We start from the raw sequence: 27,531 nt of genomic DNA on the forward strand, positions 1-27,531 counted from the left end.
TTTTCTTCCCGCCCGCCTGTCCATCTGTCCGCCTGTCTGCCTGTTTTAGAACAGATAATCTCGAGTACCACAGGACCGATCGGACCGATTGGCATCCGCGTCTACACCACATTTCATTGGCTTCATTAATTCAATTGGCCTCATTGAGATGCTATGACAGGCCACGGCATTTCACATATGATGTTTTAGCGTTGTATTGTATATGTACACAGGACCCCAATGGAAACAAGCCATAAACTTCCTTGGAAAAATCATTTTAGCAGACCTTGTATTGTACTTCCCTGTAGCTGCTCTCTGCAAACTGTTAATAAAGTATTCAATAAACCAATAAGAATTTAGCATCTCAAACGCAGCCACTGATGTCTAAAAGCCCCATTGACAGAAACATACCACTGAAGAGAACACAATGAAGTGCCAGTTCAGGGCCTACACTGATATTTTTTTTTCAATGGGCATCAGGAAGGAAAGAAAGAAAGAAAGAAAGAAAGAAAGAAAGAAAGAAAGAAAGAAAGAAACCATAGTATATAACTCCTAAGATGTTTGAATAGTCAGTTGTTAATACTGGGTAAATGATGGCTTGAGTACACAAACCTGTGAAAAAAAAAGAATAAGAAAAAGGCTGTAATAAATGAATGGTAAATAGACTACTACTGATCGGAAACCCACTTCTGTCTAAAATTTGGCACAGGCTGTCAAAGGGTTCAAACGCTGTTTCACTGCGATTTTACAAATAAAGTTTCATTCATTCATTCAAGAAGAAGATACAGGAAAATGGATTGGGAACCACCGGCACACAAGTGCAATTCCAGGATTTATTTATTCAAGGTCGTCGGGAACAGGATTCAAACACGCGACACGATGTCAGGCTGGCGTTGTAGCCTGGGGTGCCCGGACCACCACCACACCGGCAGCCCAGGCCAGCTTGTAGATCTCCTAACATTGATATTGTTTGTATGATGAAGTATACATTTTGCTTAATAATGAGAGGTTATTTGTTATACTCTGAAGTTTCCAAAAATGTATAGTTTTCCCAATCCCCCGAAGATTTGAACGAACCTTTCATGTTTGGACGTATTGAACTGGACTAGTAACAACAGGGTGTTGCATATAGCAGCAACCACACTAATGTTAAATGTGTGGGTGCGTTTCTGTTTGCCAGCATGAATATACAGTACAGGAAGCCAGGTTACATGCACATTTTTATTCAATAATGTAAGTCTAAAAACACAGGTTGTCTAACCCTCACAAAACTATTTGGACATAATGACAACTTACAGTAACAATAATGCATACAGACTGTCATAGCTAGGAAGATTTTCCTTGGTCCCCATGTTTAGCCCAGTGTGCAGCAGGCTTGACAGGGACATGTCATGTTGATAGTCAATTCAAAGGAAAGGTGTGGCTCCAACTCGGAGCATTTCTTCTTGTTGAGGTTCAACCCATTTCCGTGTTCCTCACCAAGCATTTTTCAGGCTATTAGGCCCCATTTATACTGGCAGCCAAATCCAGCCTGAATCAGATCTGTGCCACATCCAATTTGAATCCGATTGGTTTAAAATTGGTTCACATGGAAGCAATCAGATTCCAATCTGGATGTGACACAGATCTGATTCAGGCTGTATGCGGCTGCCAGTGAAAACAGGGCCATTAATAACAGACTATTGTACCAGACTTTTAGCTCAGTTGCTGGTTTTACATGAATTAGTTTGACAGATATTGATTGGTGTACTGTACTCTCTGCTATGAATCACGCATTGACTCAAAGACTTGCATGAGTCCTACAAATCTGAACATGCCTGGAAAATATATCACATCTCCCACAATTCAACCCTCTCAGAGTTACATGTGCAACACATTAGCACAGAGGAATGTACTGTGCACAAGTGGGTATCACAAACTTTGATTACAATGATTAAAATAGGCATTTTTTTAATCCCCTCAACCCTCACCTCAACTTTGAGAAGCCACTGGTATGCTGATTTGATTTACACCAAAACGCTTACTCTTGGTTTGTACAGAAGCGCTTCATTCCAGGACTATGAATATCTAGTATCTGCTGGTTTTGGTGTGAAGCATCTTGATGAGTTCAACACCCTCCCCTCCCTCCCCCGCAGGACAGAGCTGAATGTCTGAGTGAATTCAAATTATTTATGCTGATCACAAATTGGCTCATTAAGTTTAGATGTAGTTGTAGATCTAGATTCTTTCAACATGGCCTCCCTTTGTTGGCCGATTGGGCATAGATTATGTCAACAATGTACAAACATAGGTGATCTCTGCACGTCACACACTGTGTGTCACAATATTGGCCTTTGCCACTGTCCTGTGCGCAATTTTCTTGTCAGGTATGGCCCTCATTGTATAGTTTAGTTTAGTTTTATTATCAAATTGTTATAAAAAAGTAGAACAATACATATCAAGGCAACAAAATACAGTGCAAGGAGAGGAATAAGCCATCGGGCTGATTTGGAATCATTAATTAGACAGATTAAAGGTTCAATGAGAACAATACAACATAATACAACTTATCTACTCGATCTACTAGAGCAGCTGTGCAATACAGAAATAAAAACAGAAACTGCACAAAAGAGAGAAAAAGACAAAAAGACACATTAGGTAAGATAACACATCAGTAGATGAAATCAGATATCGTTTTAGATGTTTCTAAATATCGGCAAGGTGATAGATACTCAAGCTCTGAATCATTCACAATCACACGTATTTAAATGTTTTGGTGTAAAATCTAATCAACATGTCTATCAGTGGCTTCTCAAAGTGAAAGTGGGGGTTGAGGGGGTCTACAATGTTTATTTTAACAGCCTAATTTAATCCAACTAGAAGCTGGGCCGCCCTTCGGGCGGCCCAGCGTCTAGTCGGCGACCTGGCCAACTCGGAACAATGTAAATAGGGAATGAATGCCCCGCCCTTTAATGTAAACCCCATTATACCTGTTTTCATAGGACCCGTTTTGACCATTTGTCTGCCTGTGTCCATTTATGCCCATATATGGAGATATCTGTATCTGTCTGTCTGTCGGTGTCCATTTTATGTCCATATATGGAGATCACTGCAGTTATAGTCCTGGGTCCATTTTATGCCCATATATGCCCATATATGGAGATATCTGTCTATCTGCGTCCATTTTATGCCCATATATGGAGATCTCTGTATCTGTCTGTCTGTGTCCCTTTTATGCCCGTATATGGAGATCTTTGTGATTCTGCATCCATTGTATGCCCATATATGCCATATATGGAGATATCTGTTTATCTGCGTCCATTTTATGCCCATATATGAGATTTCTGTCGCTTTTTCAAACAGATGGTCAAAACGGGTCCTATGACAACAGGTATAATGGGGTTTGCATTAAAGGGGGAACCGGCACTGTGTCTGCAACACAGTCGGAGGCACAGACAGATACAGAGATCTCCATAATGGGAATAAAGGGACACAGACAAACAGATGGAGGAGGAGACAAACTTAATGCAAACCCCATTATACCTGTTGTCATAGGACCCGTTTTGACCATCTGTTTGCCTGTGTCCATTTATGCCCATATATGGAGATATCTGTATCTGTCTGTCTGCGTCCACTTTATGCCCATATATGGAGATCTTTGGCCAGTTCCGGAAAATCCTGATGTCAGACATCAGAATCCGAACCTTTCGTGCTGGTTCCAGAAAATCGTGTATCGGGTCGGGTCGGGTCGAGGCCGAGCACTGCACTACCTGCTGCGGTGGGGAACGCACGTGCCGAATTTGAAATAGGGAATGAATGCCCCACCCTTTAATGCAAACCCCATGAATGCCCCACCCTTTAATGCAAACCCCAATATACCTGTTGTCATAGGACCCGTTTTGACCATCTGTTTGTCTTTGTCCACTTATGCCCATATATGAAGATCTCTGCACACACAGTACCGGTTGCAGAAAACTCTGATGTCAGACTTTATGCCCATATCTGGAGAACGCGCGTGCCGGTGGGAAGAAGGGTTCTCGAGATACGCGGATTACATACATACATACACATTCACAGAGATTTTGTGTTGACTCATGTGGCGTACGTGATGTCAGAGCCTTTTATGAAGTGATGTCACAATGACTCAGCGCTTGCGCCGATTTCCTCCGGAACAGCCTGATGTCAACAATCAGCTCCGCATAAGGAGATTCCGAACGTTTCGCGCCGGTTTCGGAAAACCGCGAGTCGGGTCGGGTCGAGGCCCGGCACTGCACTCCGCGCGGCGGCGGGGAACGCGCGTGCCGAATCTGAAGCCGGTGGGACGAACGGTTCTCGAGATACGCGGATTACAAACAAACAAACAGACAGACAGACAGAGATTTGTCGCATTTATAGATAGATTACATAGTTCTTCAAAAGTATCTCGTCCAACCCACACACACACACACACACACACACACACACACACACACACACAAAATTTAGGTAACGACTATATTATAGGGATAATAATCATGTCATCTAGTTACCCAAAAGTTGGTTTTATTCAACAACTCTATTAGGTAGAGAACAATATATAGGAGAGAATATCTCAAATCTGGTCTAGACTTATATAATTAAACGCTTTTTCTCCTTTATGAACTACTATGTGATTTGAATGCATTAACATACAAGCCAATTGGTGTCCATAAGCAGGCGGTGACCTCTAGTGGTATAATTGTGAAATCACATTTTATTTTCACAAAGTAGACCTATAAATAAGTAACAGTGTTATAACATAGCATTAAATAAACAGAGCATAGTCAGTATATGGCCCCATAACAACAACACAATAGAACCAGGCGTTAGTTTAACTCTGAAAGTGGACATGTAAGGTCATTATACGCTTTCAGAAAGACATTACATCAGCTTTTACTGTAAAGCAGGGGTCTTCAACAGGGGGTCCGCGACCCCTAGGGGGTCCGCGGAGGTACTGCAGGGGGTCCGCGAAATTATTGCTTGAAAAAAAAAAAGATTTCAAAAAATGTTTTTTTTTTTTTTTTTTTTTTTTTCATTTTCCACATTTATGTTAAAAAATAAATCATGATTCTATCCATTTTGAATAGCTTGAATACATGATTACTATGCAATTGACAGATTGTTGATATGATTGACATTTGTTCTCAGTTAATAAGTAGTATGTTTAGAACTGGTAGTGGTACGGCCCACGCTGCTCGCTGTAACTTGTACTTGTTTAAATAAAAAATATGTCGTAGCCCCGACCCCCCCACCCTACGAGGTGGTAGGGGGTCCCTGCTCCATCTCCCCATCAGTTTGGGGGTCCCCGGCCTGAAAACGTTGAAGACCCCTGCTGTAAAGTCTGGTCATGGTCCATCTTGTTATTTAGTGAGTTCTCTATGCCTACATGCTAAGACATGCCTCATGCATATATTCTACTCCACTCAAGAGTAGGAATTGTTGACACATCTAACCTGTTTTCTCTTTTTTTATGTTTTAGATGTGTTTGTTTGAGCATTTGTCAAACCCATATTTGTTTTTAATTTCTAAAAGTAAAATGATACATATTTCATACATTCTTACTCCAGTTGTGACGCAAAAAGATTGATCCGTGACCCAGAAATGGGTCCCGACCCAGTGTTTGGGAAACGGCTTTAGAAAATCTCGACCCGGACCCCCCACCCCACCCTACCCTTTTTTGAAAAGTGCAAATAACCGCTCATTGCCTGTGACAAAGCCTTTTGTTCTCAGATTCCCGGGCTTGTGTGGTAGCCTAAATCAAACGGTTGTCCAAGAAGCCAAGCCAATATTCTATGTAATTCATTTATAGGCCTACTGTCGCTATACAAACAGAGGACATAAAGTAGCCTACTGTGCGTGCATCTGCACTGTTGTGCATATTAGGTCTCATGAGCTAATAAACGTAGTGATAGGAATATCCTTTCATGTAACATTTCAGAATCCGACCTAATCCATCAGTTTTATTAGGGCGCTCTGGGCCATTTTAAGGCGGGGTTTTTCTGGTGTAGCCCGGCCGTCATGTGTACGGTTGATAGCATTGGATTAATAAAACTGCAATAACGTTTTAATCTACACAGTTCTAAACTGAGGCCAGGGCAAAGGAATTAATAATTATTATATTTATTATGTTTCTATTTTTCTTTGTGCTTTCTACCTAAAGGCTAGATGTTGGAAAAAAAGGGGGGGGGGGACTTAAGAAGAAAAGTAATGCCCTTATATTTTCTGTACGTATAGACATGCCTATTCTCATTTAATGTAAATGCTTAAAAATGACTAAAACTGCACATTTTCAATAAAGTCTTTAACAATAAAAAAGCAAAGGAATTAAAATATGGAACACTGATCTCATAAATGACAATTGTGCATTTCATTCGCACGTTTCGCAGTTCAATATACACAGCTGATATTTTACTATTAGTGTTTTGATACTTGGAGACTTTGTCACCCCAGTTACTAAATAAAATAGTCCATAGCGGTACGCTCTCCAGTCAGACATGTAACCATCCTTAGCGTGTACGCCGCTAAAAGATCTGATCTGTCAAAGACAGGCGGCTAGGCTAGGCATTTGATAGCATTTAGGGAACACTTTCTTGGAAAATATGGGTGGTCCTTAAAAGGACCGTTGTGTTTAGAGCAGACAGAACAGTTTACTTGGAACTGGTGTACTTGGTGACAGCCTTGGTGCCCTCAGACACGGCGTGCTTGGCCAGCTCACCGGGGAGCAGCAGGCGGACGGCGGTCTGGATCTCCCTGGATGAGATGGTGCGGCGCTTGTTGTAGTGAGCCAGACGAGAGGCTTCACCTGCGATGCGCTCAAAGATGTCGTTGACAAAGGAGTTCATGATGCCCATGGCCTTGGAGGAGATGCCGGTGTCAGGGTGGACCTGCTTCAGGACCTTGTACACGTAGATGGCGTAGCTCTCCTTCCTGGACTTTCTGCGCTTCTTGCCGCCCTTTGCGGCGGTCTTAGAGACGGCTTTCTTGGAGCCCTTCTTGGGCGCTGGCTTTGCTGGCTCAGGCATTGCGACGGTATTCTATCAATGGCTTTCAGTGAAGAATGAGATAAGAGAGCGCCGTCGCACCATTATTTATACACAGCCAATGCAAATGTGGTGTATGACTCCCAGCATATGATTGGCTGATCTGATCCTCCCACAAAGAGGGAGGTGTCTTTGTTTCTGTATTATTTTATTTTGAGCGGCTAAATATGCACTTAGGGTAAATGTATATATTTAACGTGAAAGTATTTTATTATTATTATAATATTGTAAACTATGTCCATAAAGGTCCCCAATGGAAACAAGCCATAGTGCTTTCTTGACTTACAAAAGGTATAGACTATATCAATCTGTCTATTCATTGAGACAATGGCATTATTCCTAATATTAGTCTATAATAAAAGAAACAGTTAATAAGTATTAAAGGCTAATGTGTAAATGTCATTCCGCTCTTTCTGGGGTATCAAAGCCAACATAAAGAACCGGGTGCGCGGGAAGCAGTGTGTGTGTGTGTGTGTGTGTGTGTGTGTGTGTGTGTGTGTGTGTGTGTGTGTGTGTGTGTGTGTGTGTGCTATTTTCTCCATTTCTGGCCCGTTTATTACTGAATGAAAGCCGAACCGTTGCCATCACTTCAGTTAAATTCAGTTGGGACATTGTAATGTAAACTCTGTATTCTGAGTATTCCAAAGTAAGATAATGATGAGCTGACTGAGTGTGTTTTCCCGCCTCTACATGTTCATAGTCTAATATTGGCAGAGTCACAAGCGCTCGTTAAAACCCACTTGTACTATGGTTCATCGCAGAGCGTAATATACTGCTTCACGTTTACAAATCACAACTTATTCCGCAAGTTAAAGACAGGTTACGTCTTAAACCAAATATTGTTTGCGAGGCTCCATTTTAGTCACGCGTCTTAAATGGTGTGTAAACAACATTCCTGCCTGTTCGCACACTTGAATTTCAACATTGTGAAGATTCAGCAGTACAGTATATTAATGTTTTGGATATGAACTTGTATACAATCACCTACAGTTTTCCGCACAAAACAGGAATAAACTCATTACATAACGTGTGGGTGGCTCTTAAAAGAGCCTTTGGGTTGTTTGTTGGTAGATCAAGTCAGCATTATTAACCTCCGAAGCCGTACAGAGTGCGTCCCTGCCTCTTCAGAGCATAGACAACATCCATGGCAGTCACGGTCTTTCTCTTGGCGTGCTCGGTGTAGGTGACGGCATCACGGATCACGTTCTCCAGGAACACCTTGAGAACACCGCGGGTCTCCTCGTAGATCAGACCGGAGATACGCTTCACACCGCCACGGCGAGCCAGACGGCGGATGGCGGGCTTGGTGATTCCCTGGATGTTATCACGAAGAACCTTGCGATGACGCTTGGCGCCTCCTTTTCCGAGTCCCTTTCCGCCTTTGCTTTTTTTTTTTTTTTTTTTTTTTTTTTTCTACAATTCAAAAGCAACACTTTCAAAATTCAAATGCATTTAAATACAAAATAATAGACGCATATAGAATATATTTGTAAGGTCATTACTTTCCGTTTTAACCCCTCCCCTTATTCAATATCAGGTCCGAGTCTTTAGCAACAAAAAACATAATAGAAAAATAGAAATATAATAAATATAAGAGCAAAGTAGTACATATTACAAAGTCAAAAGGTGCCACGGCTTCATTATAGCTTGTTTAGAGTCCAAAGTTCTTTGTCTCTTCAACTCAGTAATTATCTGTTTAAAGACCACCTCTCCAGAGATGGCCTCCTGCTTAATAGTCATTGCACAACGTGTATTCCACAGTTTATTCACTGTGGTACATACAACAGACCAATAAAAGTCCTGGTCCATGGGTGAAAGCTTCTCGTCAAAAACACCATACATTACCGCGTTATAACTCAGTTTTACAGTGAAACCAATGCGGGCCATTTTCCCCCACACATACTGCGATCTGGAACAATCAACCAGCAGGTGCTCTATAGTTTCATCTTCGTCACAATTAACAAATGGGCATTTAACTGTTGTTACAAAACAACTCCATTTTACAACTGCCCTAACGGCTAGTCGTCTTACAGTAACAAGCCACATGACGTCTCTCTTTTTTTCAGACAAGTTTTTACTCCAAATATTTTTTAGACACACCTGCTTCTGGTTGTCATCCAGATCCCTGTAGGGGAAAACGCCACCATACAAATCATCACATATCACACCATAGATTTTCTTGCTCGACATTTCAGTCCAATCAATATTCAGATGTGCAGAATTACACAATAAATCACCATACATGATTTTAAAATAGGGAAAAGAGTTCCTTGCTCGGCCCATCTTTTTGGTCCAGCTTAAAGCCTCGCCAATCCATACTGCACTTCTTTTAAAGCCGGAAGCTACATTTTTACAGAAGGCAATTTTTAGTTTTAATCCCAGGTCAACAGCTCCAAGACCTCCAAAACGCTTATTTTTATATAAGAGGTTTCTTTTGGTCACCTCCCTGGTGGTTCCCCAAATAAAGTTGACCAATAATTTATTTAACTTTTTCAGTGTCTGGTCCTTGGGAGGAAAAATCGTTGCGAGAAATAGTAGTTTTGATACAACACATGATTTTATAATTATAATCTTCATTTTATAGCGACATGATTTATTTTCCCATTTATCTAATTCTTCTTTTATAATTTTTTCCTTGTCATCCCAGTTTTTCCCATAGCTATCACTGTTACTGAACTTGATGCCCAAGACTGTCAATGTTTCACTGTCTTTTATATTTACTGTTGGCCGGGCCTCCCTCCTCCCGAACCAGACACCCTCCGTTTTATCTGGATTCAGCTTAGAACCCGAGACCTCTTCATAAAGTGCCAAGTGCTCATTTATAACGTCTAGCTCAAACTTATTTTTTATTATGATGGTCACGTCGTCAGCGTAGGCCAGGACGACCACCCTCTCACCGTTACTGGTTTTTATACCTGAGAGTCTTTTATCATTTTTAATTATTTTTAACAAAGGGTTAATGGCTAAAATATAGAGCGCTGCGGACAGCGGACAACCCTGTTTTACGCCCCTCTTAATATCAAAACTTTCAGTCAAAACACCATTTACATTTACCTGTACTGTAGACTCCGCATAAAGTAACTTAATTAAATTAATAAATTCATTCTTAAAACCATATGCATTTAAGACCTCCCATAAATACTCCCTTGAAATATAGTCAAAGGCCTTTTTTTGGTCTAAACTTACTATAAAAAACTCCTCTTTAACATCACCACCAGTAATTTCTCTCAACAGCCCCAAATTGTCCCACATAAGCCTACCCTTAATGGCACAAGTTTGTTCTTTTTCAATAATTTTATCCAAATCATTATTTAATCTACTTACCACTATTTTAGCAAGAATTTTATAATCTACATTCATTAATGTGACATGTCTCCAATTATCTAAATTATGCACTAAACCTTTTTTATATATTAAAGAAATAATACCGTGATAAAAGGAAGTATGCATTTTGCCTGCTTTAATTCCATCATTAAAGGCTGAAGTTAGCATGTCCACCAAATCCTCTGTACAGGAGAGATATATCTCACTAGGCAGGCCATCTGGGCCTGACGACTTACCCTTACTTAAAAGTGAGATTGCTTCTCTTACTTCATTTTTTGTAATTTCCCCACCTGCTGAATTAAGGCCAACCTCGCTTAAAATAGAATAAAGAAATCTATGCAACTTTGTCTTATCAATATTAATTTTCTGATACATTTTCTCACATAGTTCTCTTATGGTTTCCCTTTTTCTTTTCTCTTCTTCTATTAATTGACCATTGTCATTTAAAATTGCACCAAAATGTTTACTTTGTAGTTTCTTTTTGTGGATACTAATTAAACTCTGTGCATTACTGGGACAATCTGTGTCCCCCATACCTGCCTGTAGGCGGAGGCCTTTGCCACGCCCACTCATTTTCAAGCTTCAGATCAGTTGAAGATGCAGAAGTGAATGATTCCAGAGCTGTAAGCCATGCCGTTTTATGTGTGTTCTGAGGACGTAAGGGAGGACAGGCAGTCAGGCACTATGTGGGCGTTGCCATACACACGCACCTCCCCTTTGTTCATTTCGGTCACATCACCCCATATAGTAATATTGCTCGTCAAGTCCTCTATATCATGATTGTTGTTCATTGTTTTTAAACTCCCCTATTAATATTCTAGTCAATGTACATTTGGTGTTACTGAATACATGCATAGCACACCCTCTGGGCCATATCATTTCTTTCGACTCTCAAGTTTAAACGTTTTATTGTCACGACAAAACCTAAATAGAGGTATAGTCAATAATTACATCAATAATTACGTTTTAATCCTGACTTCTTGTCTCGCTTATTTGAGCAATGTGACATTTGCCATGTGTTGCACATGATGTAGAGGTGGACCAGGGTTTACCATTTATAATTACGTATATGATTTTGATCTAACAATGGTAGCAGGCTACTTACTATTCGATATCAATGTTATGTCAAACAGTGATTTATGGATTAACAAAATGACGTCATAGGGGAGGCGTGGTAACTATGGGGTGATCATGTTCATAAAGTTTCATAAACTTTGTCTTAACTGTATGTTGACATTATCTCTACTCGTTATAAGACTGGTTATTATTCCAGTAACTCGCATATTATTATTCCAGACAGTAACTCGCATATCATGAACAAATACACGAGGATACTCTTATAAAAATGAAGTGTTTGGCTCTTAAAAGAGCCTTTTGTGGGTATAAAGATTGACAAGACGGTTTACTTCTTTTTGAGGGCTGCCTTCTTTGCTGCCTTGGGTTTGGCAACCTTCTTGGCTGGAACTTTCTTTACTGCTGCGGGCTTCTTAGCCACTTTCTTGGGGCTCTTGGCGGCCTTCTTCGGGCTTTTAGCTGCTACTTTCTTGGCGGCGGGCTTCTTCGCTTTCTTGGGTGATTTCTTAGCGGCGGCGGGCTTCTTTGCTGCCGCCTTCTTGGGCTTCTTGGCCGCTGCGGGTTTCTTGGTGGCAGCGGGCTTCTTTGCTTTAACTGCCTTCTTTGCAGCAGGCTTCTTCGCCTTCACCGCTTCTGCCTTCTTGTTCATCTTGAAAGAGCCAGACGCGCCGGTGCCTTTGAGCTGGACCAGGGTGCCTTTAGCGACCAGGCTCTTGACGGCGATCTTGACGCGGGCCTTGTTCTTCTCCACATCGTAGCCGCCGGCAGCCAGAGCTTTCTTGACGGCAGCCAGGGACACACCGCTCCGCTCCTTGGAGGCGGACACGGCTTTGACGACCAGCTCAGTGGCGCTGGGGCCGGTCTTCTTGGGTCGGGGAGCTGCTTTCTTCTTGGCGGCCTTGGCCGGAGCTGGTGCGACTTCTGCCATTGTTTTCTCGGATAGTAGTTCGTCCTTCCTTCTGTAATGCAAGGTCTGTCAGACTGGTGCTGAACGCTCTGAAGGGGCTGGACTTAAACACCACATGAGAACCAGAGCACTGCTCTGATGAGAACCATATAGAGACAACATACACACATCTCCTCTTGTCTGGGTGGCTTATGTGCCACTTGTGTTTTCTCCTCGATTAAAACAAGTTATAACAAACGACGGTGCATGTTATGAAATGAAACAAAGAGCTGGCCAGTTAGCACACATGTGCCTTTTTGTTTCCAATAAACCTGCGATGAAAAAAACGCTCTCGTTTTTAAGTGATACGCTCAAAACCTCACCCTTCCACAGTCAGAGCACAGTGTTTCCTCTGTCATTTGTCTTCTAAAATATTTCAAACTATGTTAAATTAACAACAATACTCACAATCCTATTAGCATACATACCTGGCGACGCAATAACATAAACTATACTATTGTTTTGCCATATGTTTTGCTATAAATAGAAGGTTTTCTGACCCCAGTAAACACACCCCAGTTGACGGCAGCATGATGGTGGAGTTGATCCCGACTTCAAATGACAGATGACAGTTTGTGCAACACTAGATGGATTTGTGGACACATATCTTACTGTGACAAACTACAGCAAACGAAATGTGTTCACATTTTCAATCAACTGTGGTATCTGTATGTGATTATGACATACACTTTCACTGGCACAATGGCGCCTTCCATTTATTACCATTGATTGATTGATTGATTGATTGAAGGCTTTATTAGAAGTTTGCATAGGAAAATGTACAGATTCATGACGGTACAGTTCACTGGTACAAGGTCTACTAAAAGGAGATCCATGAAAAGACTAAGCTTATTTCAACAGGAAACCATTAAAGTATCTCATATAACATTGAATGACAGACAAATAGAACACAGTACTATGCAGTAGATATGTAAAGAAAAAAAGAAAACAGTAGGTCTATACAATCAGTAAGTACAGTATATACAATATATACAAGGAAGGGGCAGGTAACAGTAAGTCTAAACAATCAGTATGTACAGTATATACAAGGAAGGTGCAGGGAGGGTAGGGTTGGGCTAGGTTTTTACCAGTTGTGAACGGCTGCTGCCTGTAAGTGGTTTTTTAGGGCAATTTTAAAGGATGCTAGTGATCCACACTCCTTTATGGCCTTCGGTAAGGCATTCCACATTTTTGTGGTGTAGCAGAAGAACGAGTTCGACCCTTTCTTTGATTTGACTCTGGGTTGAACGTGATCTGTGGCACTGCCTCTGGTGTTGTAATTATGGACATCCTTAACGTTTTTAAAGTATTTTGACAGGTACTTGGGTATCATAGTGGTGTAGTGTATCTTGTACACCAGGCCCATTGCAAGTTGCTGTACTCTGTCATCTACTCTGAGCCACCCCACTCTTAACTGGTGAGTAGCGGTGAGGTGAGTCTGATTGGGAAGGTTAAGCAGGACCCTAATTAGTTTATTTTGGGCTGTTTGGAGTTTAGTTTTTAGGGCTTGTGGGGCGTCACGATACCATACGTGGACTCCATAGTCAAAGAGGGGCTGGATTATTGCACCAGCTATGGTCTTCAGTGTGTTGAAGTTGACCATTGGGGCGATCCTCTGTAGGAAACGAGTTCGTTGGTTGATTTTTTGTATTACTTTTGAAGTCATCTTTTCGCTGGAAAGATTAGCTTCAAGGATACATCCTAAGTAGGAGATTTCGTTTTTTCGTGTTATGACCTTGTCACCCACTTTGATTGTGAAGTTCTCTACCTTTTTGAGGTTATGATTTGATCCAAAGAGGATGGACTCGGTTTTGCCCAGGTGAATTGATAATTTGTTGTCGTTAAGCCATGTGCAGATCTTACTCAGTTCAGAGTTAAGTGTCTTTTCAACCTGCAAGTGGTCCTTGCCCGAGACTAGGAGAGCCGAGTCATCCGCGAACAGGAACAGGTTGCAGTCGCAAGCAGATGCCATGTCGTTCACGTATATTAGGAACAACAGAGGTCCCAGTATGCTACCTTGGGGAACTCCACAGCTTACTGGGAGGGGGGGGGACAGGGTACCGTTAATCTCCACCACCTGTTCCCTCCCCACTATAATAATAATAATAGTGTGAAGATGTTTTGTTTTGTGACTTTGGAACATGTTCTTGTTTATTGGCATGGATAAGATAGTAATAACATAGTAACTTACAATTATTTTCAACATTTAGAGCTTTTGCTTTCTTTGTAGTGTCACATGAGGACGTAAATGAATATTAGCATGTATTTTATGGACTCCATTTTAAAGACACCCAACTCATTATATATATCTAGGTCTAACCATTTAAATCATAGACTAAATATGTCATGCTACACAACACTTCAGCAATATGATTGGTTTATTTTGGTCTAATTTACATTCATATTATATTATAGATATGTGAAACAGTTTAATATAGCCTAAACATGCATCTGTCACACATATCTTGTGTAATTTGAGTTCAGTTTGTAGCAGTTTGTGTTTGTTTGTTTGAACATTTGTCAAATCCATATTTGTTTTTAATTTCTAAAAGTAAAATGATACATACCAGTATTTCATATATTGAAATGACACATAAAGATGGGTCCACACCTTCGGCCTGGCGGAGACAATAAAGCAATCATGTTGCTGAATTTGATTGATTGAATACTTTATTAACAGTTTGCAAACAGTACAGTGGTATGATTGCACAACGATGCTAAAAGGATAACACAAACAGCCCTCATAACCCAGCACATAGTCATATGACTTAAACCTTTCTGCGTTGTCAGGAATTAGCAGTCTCTCTCCTGCTTGTAGCTGCCGTAGTTTCCCTGTCACACCGGTCAGATCATCTGACAGGATGTGGTTTGGATGGGCAGTGTTGGGGTCCAGAATGACAGGAGTGTAAGAGACAATGTTCTGCATTATGCACAAGACTTTGAAGGTCAGGCTGCCCAGGTGTTTGACCACATCTATCAGTGCACCTGTCCTTGTCCTGTGCTGTCCTGGGCTGAGGGGGCTGCCGCTGTGTCAGAGTCACTGTCAGAGTCTTTGTCCTGAGGTGGCTGCCTCGGTGTCAGAGTCACTGTCAGAGTCCTTGTCCATGGCGGGCTGGCTGTCCTGCTCCAGCGGCGTGGCTCCTTTCCTCTGAGGCAGCACGGTAAAGAAGGCCTCCTGCCAGTCTCCTGTCTCCAGGAAGGCGAGGATGATTTCGAACACATGATTCACAGTCAGCACTTTACGACTGTTCATCTTGACAAAGCTGCTCAGTGGAAGCTGTGCGTGTTGGATGCCCAGCTCCTTGGCCTTCTCAAAGGTTATACCCTTGTGGTGGTTGTGGTCTACCAGGCCTCCTATAACGTAGGCTTTGGATTGGTCCAGCTGGGTCAGCACGTTGGGGGAGTCAGAGGTCAGGTAGACCACCTGCTCCTTGGACAGGACCTGGTGGTAGTGCTCTGTCTTCACGCTGATGTCCTTCCAGTTGACCCAGCCTTTGTCGTTGTCGTCCATGTACTGTTTCAACTGTCCGCCCACGCTGGTCAGATAGAACTGAACTGGGTGTGAGGCCCGCCGGTTCTCTGCGTAGCACCGCTGGATCTGTTTTTGAAGCTTTCGAATGTCCTTGAGTGGCATGAGGCTGTCGAAGCCACAGTCGACCACCAGGCGTAGAGAGATGGTCTCCAGAGGCCTGCGGAACCTCTTCCTGGATTCTGCTGCTCCTGCCTCTTCACCCTGGGTCTGTCTGTCCACCCTGTGCTGCTGCTTCCTCTCCTTACGCTTCTGTTTTCTGAGTTCTCTCTCTTCCTCCCATTTCTGGTGTTTCAGGAGCTTCTTGTGTTGCCGTTTGGAGAGAGCTGCTGCTGCACTTCCATTCACTTCACTGGTCAGAAATTCACCCACAGGACAGAAAAAGTACTCTTCTGTAAAAGAAAACATTCTGCTTAAAGCAGAAAATCAGCCAGTCAGTCGTGGTAACACTCCCTGCTCTAGAATGTTCCCTGAAGTTGGTGTTCACAGCTGACAGTCTGCAGCAGTTTGAGTGCAGCAGGTTCAGTGTTCTGGTCTGGAACAGTATTCCCGTTCCCTCTTGTGGAAAGTTGTGGAGGATTTGGTCTGAAGTTGAATCTTTTATTGTCACTCATGAGTCTAGCAGGGGGTGGAGCTTTGACTGACCACAGTTGCAAATGACCCCCCCCCCCCCCCCCCCCACACACACACACACACTCTCTCTGAACACATACAGTATGCTTTACACAAATTGAATTGGTTGAACAAGATTTACACAAAGCCTTAGTATACAGTATGAACTTAGTGTACGCATAACACTAGTGTGTATTGAGATGTAGTTTGCTGAGAGTTGAGAAATTGTGCAAATACTGTCTGTCTGACAGACAATCTGAGAATCCATCGGCGGAAACACGTTTTTTCCCCTATGGATTTGGTCTTGAGCGATTATAGTACTATTCTTGACTGGTAGTCCTCACACACTTGACTCTACCTTAAAGGAGTAGTTCACCCCAAAATGACTTTTTTCTCTATTGATTACTCACGCCATGGAGACTTGAGTTCAATCATATATATATATATATATATATATATATATATATATATATATATATATATCCAATATGAGGCCTTCAAAAATCCAATCTGAAAATAACTTTTATGGGGGGATTCCATGCCGGCCACAATGTTTAACTCCCTCAGGGTTACAAATGGGAGGATTTTACTGTGTAATATGAGGTAGAAAATATGCTTTAACAAACAAAGTAATTTGATACAAATGATTAAACAGAACTTTACTGCCCAAAAAGCTGGAGGACCCCCCCCCCCCCCCCCCCAACCTCCACTCTGAGAAGTCACTGATACTAGAAATGTTGATTAGATTTAGATTTGCACCAAAACACTTATGTAAAGATGGGTGGTCATGAATGATCCAGAGCTTTGTAAAGAAGTCACACATTCCAGGACTATGAGTATCTAGTATCCCAGCAGGGAGTTTTCATTGTCTGACGATCTACTGGTTTTGGTGTGAAGCATCTTTTACAGTTCAGCACAATGGAATAATGTCTCCTCTCCCTTTCACAGGGTGGAGCTGAATGTCTAAAAGTGAGTGAGGTGAAATAAACAGTTTAGCATTCCGTTTGCAGATTTAATTGGTTTGCTGTGGGTTTTGACTTACTTCAGTTTAGATTTCCTTTTTATTATTATTATTATTATTATTATTACCCCTACTACTGTTATTAGTGCTTAAATTACAACAAAACCAAAAGCCTCCTTCCCCAAAATAAAAATAAATGTTGTGGAAATGCACTGAAAGAATCCCAACATCCCCACCCAGGCATTTCATTTGTTAATTACTTGTTGGACTACCTCAGTAAAAACAGATGTGCCTTAGTGCCGCGTGTGTACGTTTACATGAAAGTGTTATTATGAGAAATATTAGTTTTGCTGTGTGATTTACATTAGCCACTTAAGACCTATAGACTTTGTCATTATATGCCAAATAGCCAATTGCTGACCTACAAGCTCGCAATGAGTAACATCACAATGCTTGTCAGCAATGTGGCCTGGCTATTTTTGCTAAACCTAACCGTATGTGGAAAATGTCTGAAACTCTTTGAACATGTGCCCAAAAATAATGGGGCCACTAGGGTTAATGTGGTTAAGCACCCCGTTGCTATATGGGTCTCTCTGTCAGACACTCTTCATTTTAGGTTCATGATGTTCATTTCAGTCCAGAGACAAATGCAAGGATTTGAGAAAACTCTTTGAATTTAATAGAGATCCATGAGTTATTCACCTCACCTTATTTCCACAAAACAAACATATTTAACAAATCAAATATTGAAATCGCTACGTGAGGTCATAAACTATGGAACACATTTATTATTTGTCTTGATGCACCACACAAAAAGATGTCAGGCACATGTTTATTTTAATTAAACATTACATCACTTATGGTTTATTTTACAGATGTATACATTTATCAGAAATCAGACCTCTGCCACACCTTCAGCCTGGCAGAGACAATAAACCAATCATATTGCTGAATTAGTTTTTTTGATTCATTGAATACTTTATTAATAGTTTGCAAACAGTACAATGGGATGATTACACAACAATGCTGAAAGGATAACACAATTCCATTGTGGTCCTGACCTTGACGGGATATGTCAACATGAATTAAATGGTTCAGTATAACCTTCTGATATCCATGCAAAATGGTAGTGATTCGATATTAATCTTATAGGACAACTGGGTAGAAATAGGTTAGAAGTAGACACTATTTGAGTCATTAAAATCCAGCCCATAAACCACATGCACTGTTAAAGTCAGACTCTTCTTATCACTGTGTTGTGACACTGCAAAAAGCAAACTATCTAAATGTTGAAAATGATTGTAATTCACTGTGTGTTTCCCCCCAAATATAACATGAATTCAAACCAATTTGAGTGGGATGTGTCATCCCAACACAATCTGCATATGGTATAATGAAAATCCACTACCTTGCTTTAAAAAACAACGATATCCTATTTCCATGGTTTCTGCGCTTTACATGTCATAATCCTCCTCATCATCATAATCCTCCTCGTAATCATCATACCCGCATGCCAGAGATACATTGATCTTCCATGGTAATATCTTCACAGTATCAATACTCGAAATGAATAGAAAGAGTTTGTCCGTGAAAGTGTGTGTGTAGGTGTGTATGTGTGTGTTAGTGTCGGGGTCAGAGAATCGGATCCTCTGGGGTTTCTGCTTCAGTGAGAGGTATGAGGTGTAAGGTGAGTGTGAGGAGCCTGCTGAGTGTGTACCACCATAGAATGCTATGCTCCAGTATTGGCCCCCGCTGTCTCCCTTCCTCTGAAAAGACTCAGTCAACACTCCGATTCTCCACTCTCTACTGTCCCCGACCTCAACATCCCAGCTGTAGCTGTAGTTAAAGCCCTGATAACCCAGCACATAGTCACATGACTTAAACCTTTCTGGGTTGTCAGGAAGCTGCAGTCTCTCTCCTGCTTGTAGCCGCTGTAGTTCACCTGTCACACCGGTCAGATCATCTGACAGGGTGTGGCTTGGATGGGCAGTGTTGGGGTCCAGAATGACAGGAGTATAGGAGACAATGTTCTGCATCTTGCACCAGACTGTGAAGGTCAGGTTGCCCAGGTGTTTGACCACATCTATCAGTGCACCTGGGTCCAGCTGTGGGTCCCGCAGTGCAAACTGGACACTTTCCATTGTGGTATTGTAGTTGTATGAAGGTGAGATGTGCTCAGCTCTCAACTCCTCCTCTATGACTCTGATTGTGAGTGAAAGGGTCGATATCTCTCTGTCCAGCCCCTCAATCTTCTCTTTCATCGTCTTACTCTTCTGCTGCTCTTCCTCTCTCAGTGTAGTGATTCTGGCCTCCTCTTCCTCTCGTAAAAAGTGATGCAGATTCTTGAACTGTTCTTTAATTTGCTTCTCTGTGTTCTGGGTCTGGATCTTAATGTATTCTACTGTGTGGTCACAGTTTGCTTTACATACATTGAAAGCCTCCAGTTTCCTCAGGAATGTGTTCAGTGATTTATGGACTTCCTTCTTGTGATCCACTGCAACGTCATCGATGGTTCTGGACATGTGGTCGGTGTGTTTTTCTGAGTGAAGACACACAACGCACACTGGATGTTGACATTCCAGGCAGAAGTGCTTGAGTTCCTCATTGTGCAGACTGCAGAGTTTGTCAGACCCTGATGAAGTTCTCTGACGTTTTGAAGCTCTCTGATATCGCTCCACAACGAAGGCCTCACACAGGTTCTTCAGAGCCAGGTTACAGGGTGGATCATCTGTAGAAGATATTTTCTCACAAACTGGACATTTCTTCTCTGTCTGCCATTCCTGCAGACAGGCTTTACAGAAAACTGTGGCTACATGCCAGGAGAACAGGATCTTTAAAGACATGTCATGGCACACAGGACAGGAAAAATCCTCTTTAGAAAAGGACACCTTTGAAGCCATTTTGTCTCTGTGAATCCTGGTCCATTCAGCTGTCAGCTGAGTCAGCAGTAGGTTCTGGGTCAGTATTCCCTCCTGTAGCTGTGGAAAGACCTGTCTGTCCTGCGCATGTCTGTTCTGTTCTCCCTCACTGTGAAGTTGGTCTTAAGCTGAACCTTTTATTGTCTCTGCTAAGTCTGGCAGGGGGTGGACTCCCCTGGCCTGTTGCAACTCGAGCTTGCGGGGGAGACCTGTTGCAAATTACACGCACGCACACACACACACACACACACACACACACACACACACACACACACACACACACACACACACACACACACACACACACACACACACACAGCTGAGTTGGAAATTCAGGTGCCAAAGACAGTACAGCAGTTCAGAACAGGTTACAGGGCACGGAGAAAAAAAAAATACCAGTAGATCCATCCTATTCAAGGCAACAACAACATATTCACCATCAAAGAAAAATACATACGACTGTCATGCCCAGGGGGTGAACTTGTACATCATGACTAGGGGTGTACTCACGCTACAAAAACAGAGCTCGTCAAGGCTTGCTTCATTTATCTATAGGCTGTCCCATGTTACTTTTTTTTTTAAAGATTTGTTTTTGGGCTTTTATGCCTTTATTGATAGGACAGTTACTGACAGGAAATGGGGTAGAGATGGGGAGTGACACGTGGCAAAGGTCGTCCGGATCAGGAATCGAACCGGTGACACCGCCAGGCATCCATGCCTATGTGGCAATGCTAAGAGGTATGTGCCTGGACCAGTAGGCCCCCCATGTTACTTTTTTAAATCAGACATGCACTGTATTAGTCCTTCACACAATGTCACTCCAAAACACTATACTGTAGTTTATATAGCCTACTGTTGCACACTTGAACAGATCAATTCACGTGAAAAAACTTTCATCAGGTGTGTAGGTTTAATTTAATCAAAACCGAGTGTCTTAGTAACCATATCCACGCGGAAGACATGTTTACAATTTAGGCAATTAACACACGTTCTTAATCCAGAGCGATTTAAAATAAGCAAGGACAGCACAAGGTAAATGTTTTACCCTGTGCTGCTTTTCAAATGCACAGAAATAGTCATTTAGGATCATAGGTAAACCAACAACCGTATGATCAGTAGAATAAATGTTGTGTTTATCACAACTTATCCACAACTTTCCAACATCCCATAGTGCATTGCGCAGAAGTTGCACAGAGCTTCCGGCGCCGCAGCCGAGTGTGATCTACAAGCTCACAACGGTTGCATCTGTGACACGACGTGAGCTTGTATGTCTGCTGTTAACCGGAAGTGTGGTGCAAAAAGAATTCCAGTAAATTCCCGCTGAAAGAGGTGGTAGTAACATTATGTTTCAATATTCCCCAGAGCCTCGTAAACCGCCTCCTCCTGCAGCTACATTCTATTTGCTCACTAGCAAGCAAATCAGAATTGCAGGAAGAGGCAGGTTTACGGGGCTAGCAGACGCCCACAACCTTTAAGAAGCCAGCTAGACATGTTGATTAGATTTAGAAGCCACTGATAGACATGTTGACACCAAAACACTTACTTGTCATGAATGATTCAGAGCTTTGCACAGAAGTGGCTCATTCTCGGACTATGGATAGTGGCTCAGCAGGGAGTTCTCATTGTCTTACTATCTGCTGGTTGTGTGACCCCTCCCTCCCCCTTCTTATCTAACAAAACTGAGACACCCCCCCCCCCCCCCCCCCCCCCCCACACACACACACACACACACACACACACACAAATAATACAAGAAAGTAGCTGATCTACAAGCTTGATCTGCTTTTTTTTTTGGTTAATCTGTGCGAATGGGACTCTCTGACATGACCAACAAGAAAAAACTCCCGTACTTGCTGGGAGAAATACATCAATGCAGTAGCAAGATTTGTGAACGGATAAAGAAGGCTAGAGACGGGAACACAACCACGCTATCTGCTGTACAGTATGAAACTGAGCAGCTACTTCTAAATGCTTTTTACATCTGAGTCTTTATTTTTTCTTATTCTATGTAAATTGTATTGAGGAAAAACAATGCTGCTATTTGTTCCAAAAGCTTTATACCCTGTAGGCCTATATATATAAAATGACACAATGCTGTACCCCCTCCAACTGTGTATATTATGTTCCCCCTTTTCAACTGTTTTTATTGTATTTTTGACACTTGCTTTGGCAATGTAATGCCTCATTCAGACTACGAAAAGCCAAGCTAATGGTTTGCTTGGTAATTCAATGTATTCTCTATGCAAACCAGCTTTAAACATTTCCAAGCTTTTTTTCCAGCTTGGAAATTTTAAAAGCTGGTTTGCATAGAGAATACATTGAATTACCAAGCAAACCATTAGCTTGGCTTTTCGTAGTGTGAATGAGGCATACACGTATGTTTTCTCATGCCAATAAAGCTCCTTTGAATTGAAATTGAATTGACTGTCACTTCTCATTTTAGATAGAGTTTTCCTCCATACCCATGAGTGCATCCACAGCAATACTCCCTTGTCCCTCCTATCTACAGGAACTCCTCAAAACACCGCCCTCCACCCGCTCCCTCCGTTCTGGAAATTCCGACACACTGTGTGAAACCCCCGAGAGAAGCTCGGCTCCATGGGGGACCAGGCTTTCTGCTCAGCTGCCCCCAGGGAATGCACCTTGGAGCAGTGGTTCACGACCCCCCACACAATTTAAGGACTTTTAAGACCTTTTAAAAACCTAAACCTAAACAAACTATATATAACAACTGGCCTAACATTAGCCAAATGATCAAATAATATAATTTAAGAAAGAGGCAAGAATTGTGAAAATAGCAGATCTACAAGCTCACAACACCTTGTGTCATAATATTTATCTGTGAACTGAGTCAAATGTAATGCCCCAACAACTACAATTCCAAATGCTTGTCATGCAGGTTGCAACCATGCAGGGTGGGGGATTCCCCAGTTCAAATATGATTATTTTGGGGGGTCACACCCTGAAAATGTTGAGAACCACTGCCGTAGGGCACCACGGTCCGTTGATTTGACACTTTTAAAAGGGGATTAAACCCCTTCTTTTAACAAGGCAAGATGGACTTACTGACAATGCCTTTGTGTGTTTTTACAATTGGGGGGAAGGGGGTCTCTTGACATTGTTTTTATATCCAGTGCCACTCTTTTCTTGACTTTTTATGGCAAGTTAGTACTTTGAGATTTGTTTCAAATATAAAGTGTGTTGCAAATAAAATGTATTGGTATTATTATTATTATTATTAGTTTAGGTCTGTACATCTCAGTCCAGCTGTTTGAGGAAGGATTAGAGAAAACCCTTTGGATGTGTTATTTAATGTGTAGTTTACCGCAACCACAAACCACACATCTGTAATGTTTACCTCTAACATCACATAAAATCTCCTGTCTGATGTCATGAAATATGAAACAGATCACAGAAAATATGTTTAGCATATTTAGTCAGGTGCAGCTTCATCGATGGGTCTGAATATGTGGTTGTTATGTTTTTCTGAATTAAGACACAAAACACACACTGGCTGTTGACATTCCAGGCAGAAGAGCTTAAGTTCCTTAGCATGCAGGCTGCATAGATCCTCAGACCCTGGTGAAGTTCTCTGACGTTTTGAAGGTCTCTGATGTTTCTCCACAATGAAGGCCTCACACAGCTTCTTCAGAGCCAGGTTACAGGGTGGATATTCTGTTGTAGATATTGTCTTACAAACTGGACAATCCTCTATTTCATTCTCGTACCACCATTCATCCAGACAGGCTTGACAGAAGCTGTGGCTACATGACAGGAGAACAGGATATTTGAAGATGTCATCATGACACACAGGACAGAAAAAATCCTCTTCTGAAAAAGACACGTGAGAAGCCATTTTGTCTCCGGGTGAAGAAACAAACAAGCAGAAAATGTGCCCGTCAGAGGTGGTAACACTCCCCTCCTCCTGAATGTTCCCTGAAGTTGACTTTTACTGTGAGTCCTGGTTCCTGTTAAAGTCCACAGAAGTATTAGTTGACTAGGGTTAGTATTTCCTCCTGTAGCTGTGGAAAGATCTGTCCTCCCTCACTGTAATAAGTTGTGGGTTTGGTCTGAAGGTGAACCCTTTGTCTCTGTCTGGCATGGGGCGGAGCTTTGACTGACCACAGAGGGTTGCAAAATAACACACACACTTACAATACACTTCACACACAGTCACAGACGCACACGCACACACACACGCACGCACGCACGCATGAGCGCACACACCCACACACACACACACACACACACACACACACACACACACACAGTATTATTACATTTCGGTAACTACTAGATTATAGGTATAATAATCATGTCATCTAGTTACCCAAAAGTTGGTTTTATTCAACAACTCTATTAGGTAGAAAACAGAGAGAATATCTCAACTCTGGTCTCCTTTATGAACTACTATGTTATTTTAATGTATTAAAGTGATCCCTGACTAATACGACAAATATGCCTTAATACATTATAATTGTCCTCTATAACTACAATGTATAATCAAAAACACCTCAATTATTGTATTTCTTCTAGAAATAGCTAATCTTTCACTCAATAGGGGAAATGCCCGTCGCAAGTTGATGATGTCATAAATGTCAAGTGTGATCTATCCCTATGGAATTTATGGCATGCATGTGAAAATAAAAACAAACTTAATACTTCCTATGGTTAATATGAGCATCAAATCAATATTTCAAATGTGTTTTGTTTTTTTGCACATGCATGCCATAAAAATGACACCTGACATTTATGACATCATCAACTTGCGACAGGCATTTCCCCTACTGAGTGAAAGATTAGCTATTTCTAGAAGAAATAAAATATTTAAGGTGTTTTTAATTTTACATTGTAGTTATAGAGGACAATTATAATGTATTAAGACATATTTGTCGTATTAGTCAGGGATCACTTTAACATATAAGCCAAGGTGTCCATAAGCAGGCTGTGACCTCTAGTGGTATAATTGTGAAATTACATTTTATTTTCACAATCTATAAATAAATAAATAAACAGAGTAGTCAGTATATAACAACAACACAATAAAATCAGACGTTAGTTTAACTCTGAAAGTGGACATGTAAGGGTCATTATACACGTCATCAGCTTTTACTGTAAAGTCTGGTCATGGTCCATAATGTTATTTAGTGAGTTCTCTCTATGCCTACATGCTAAGACATGCCTCATGCATCTATTTTACTCCACTCAGAGTAGGAATTGTGGACACATCTAACCTGTTTTCTTTAATTAGAACAGTATAATTCCCAAACTTTTTAGCCTGTGACCCAAAAGATAAATTAGACATATTCGTCCAGGACCCAAATGAGCAGATCTACATGTACTGTGTGTTCTATCTGTCTGTCTTTCAATGTTATATGAGATACTTAAAGTGTGCATGGTTCCTGTGGAAATAAGCCTCGGCTTTCTAGGATCTCCTTTTAGTTGACCTTGTACCAGTGATTTGTACTGTCATGAAACTGTACTTTTTTCTATTGCAATTAACTTCTCAATCAAATTAGCAGATCTACATGCTCACATGTGTCGCTTCGCGCCGTCTTCCCTTTTTTTGAAAAGTGCAAATAACCGCTCATTGCCTGTGACAAAGCCTTTTGTTCTCAGATTCCCGGGCTTGTGTGGTAACCTAAATCAAACGTCTGCCAAGCCAATATTCGACTTAATTCATTTACTATACGGTCGCTATACAAACAGCTACTACGGCCCATTTCTTAGAAAAAAAGGACATAAGTAGCCTACTGAGTATGACAATATTAGTTACATCAGCGTGTAATTTATCCGGACCTAACATGTTAAATATATTGCTATTGCAGTTGTGGCAATAAGCCTAGTTATTTTAGTTTAAATAACAGTTTATCATTGCCATACTTTTATGTAAAGACGGTTTGCAGGAAATAGTATCTTCAAATAATATATTTGGTGGCTCTTAAAAGAGCCGTTTTGGGGTTCTGACAATGACAAATTGGTTTATGCACGTTCTCCACGGATACGACGGGCCAGCTGGATGTCTTTGGGCATGATGGTCACCCTCTTGGCGTGGATGGCGCACAGGTTGGTGTCCTCAAACAGACCGACCAGATAAGCCTCGGCTGACTCCTGCAGAGCCATGACGGCGGAGCTCTGGAAGCGCAGGTCGGTCTTGAAGTCCTGGGCGATCTCCCTCACCAGGCGCTGGAAGGGCAGCTTGCGGATCAGCAGCTCGGTGGACTTCTGGTAACGACGGATCTCCCTCAGAGCCACTGTACCGGGACGGTAACGGTGAGGCTTCTTCACTCCACCGGTTGCCGGCGCGCTCTTACGAGCTGCCTTGGTGGCGAGCTGCTTCCTGGGGGCTTTGCCTCCGGTGGATTTACGGGCGGTCTGCTTGGTTCTGGCCATTTTCTATCAGCTGCTTGAACAACTAAGTTGTGATAAAAATGAGCGCAAACTCGTTCTTTTTGTTTCAGCGGCTCTGAGGCGCCGTCTTTCTCTGATTGGTCTGTGGTCAGGAACCTCCTTGTTTGGGAGGACCAGAGTTTAGACTGGGAGGAGCCGATCATATACATAATATGTGAAATTTGTCTCTGCATTAACTATTAGGAGCAGTGGATGCTTTAAAGGAGTAGTTCACCCACAAAATAACTTTTTTTGTTTCTATTGATAACTCAAACCATGGAGACATGAGTTCAATCACATCATATTTGTTTGTTTTTGTCGCATTTCTAAGACTTGAATTTGATTATAGTAAATTTACCCCCATTGATTCTGGATGGGGACCAAAATGCAAAACAAAACAGCGCCCGGTCAGCAGCTACTAGGGGTTAAGAGTCTTTGCTCTGGGACATTTTGACACAATGAGTCATTCAAGAGGAAAATTACTGTATGACAATGAGGATAACGTGTCTTGTAGAGGAACACGTATATCCATGTCCATACAATGATGATGCCAGGTTGTTACGATCCATGGCCTATCTGTTTGGTTGATGATAATGATGCATCTTTTTTTTTTTTTTGGTAAAAAAAATATAAAAATAAAATGGGTTTGATTTCATTTGGCTGCTGTTAAGTGTCTACTTTTAATCTAGTTTGGGCCACTTTCTTACAAAAAATACGAAAATGCCCATCTACAAACTCTCAATGCATCGTTATGGCATTGT

General features: G+C 41.7%; 4 protein-coding genes and 1 pseudogene across 5 annotated transcripts in view; all 5 read right to left on the bottom strand.

Moving 5' to 3' along the window:
- Positions 1–27,531, bottom strand: part of LOC308285878 (histone H1-like) — a gene marked incomplete at both ends in the record, with an annotated part of 500,380 nt that overhangs the window by 62,908 nt on the left and 409,941 nt on the right. The gene's annotated exons all lie outside the window — the stretch shown is intronic.
- LOC308285893 (histone H2B-like) lies at positions 6,624–6,998 on the bottom strand (the record flags this gene model as incomplete). The annotated part of the gene is made up of 1 exon (XM_080726782.1): positions 6,624–6,998. One exon carries the CDS (start codon positions 6,996–6,998, stop codon positions 6,624–6,626), a length of 375 nt encoding a protein of 124 aa, XP_080582908.1.
- Positions 11,743–12,342, bottom strand: LOC308285881 (histone H1-like; the record flags this gene model as incomplete). Its single annotated transcript, XM_080726771.1, has 1 exon — positions 11,743–12,342. The coding sequence occupies one exon, from the start codon at positions 12,340–12,342 to the stop codon at positions 11,743–11,745; it is 600 nt and encodes a 199-aa protein (XP_080582897.1).
- LOC308286071 (tRNA methyltransferase 10 homolog A-like) lies at positions 15,404–16,297 on the bottom strand (the record flags this gene model as incomplete). Its single annotated transcript, XM_080727032.1, has 1 exon — positions 15,404–16,297. One exon carries the CDS (start codon positions 16,295–16,297, stop codon positions 15,404–15,406), a length of 894 nt encoding a protein of 297 aa, XP_080583158.1.
- Positions 26,363–26,940, bottom strand: LOC308286072 (histone H3.2-like; annotated as a pseudogene). Its single transcript has one exon. The product of its transcript is annotated as a histone H3.2-like (transcript).

Source organism: Nannobrachium achirus (genome assembly GCF_963921795.1).
Source record: "Nannobrachium achirus genome assembly, chromosome: 5".
Taxonomy (NCBI): Eukaryota; Metazoa; Chordata; class Actinopteri; order Myctophiformes; family Myctophidae; genus Nannobrachium; species Nannobrachium achirus.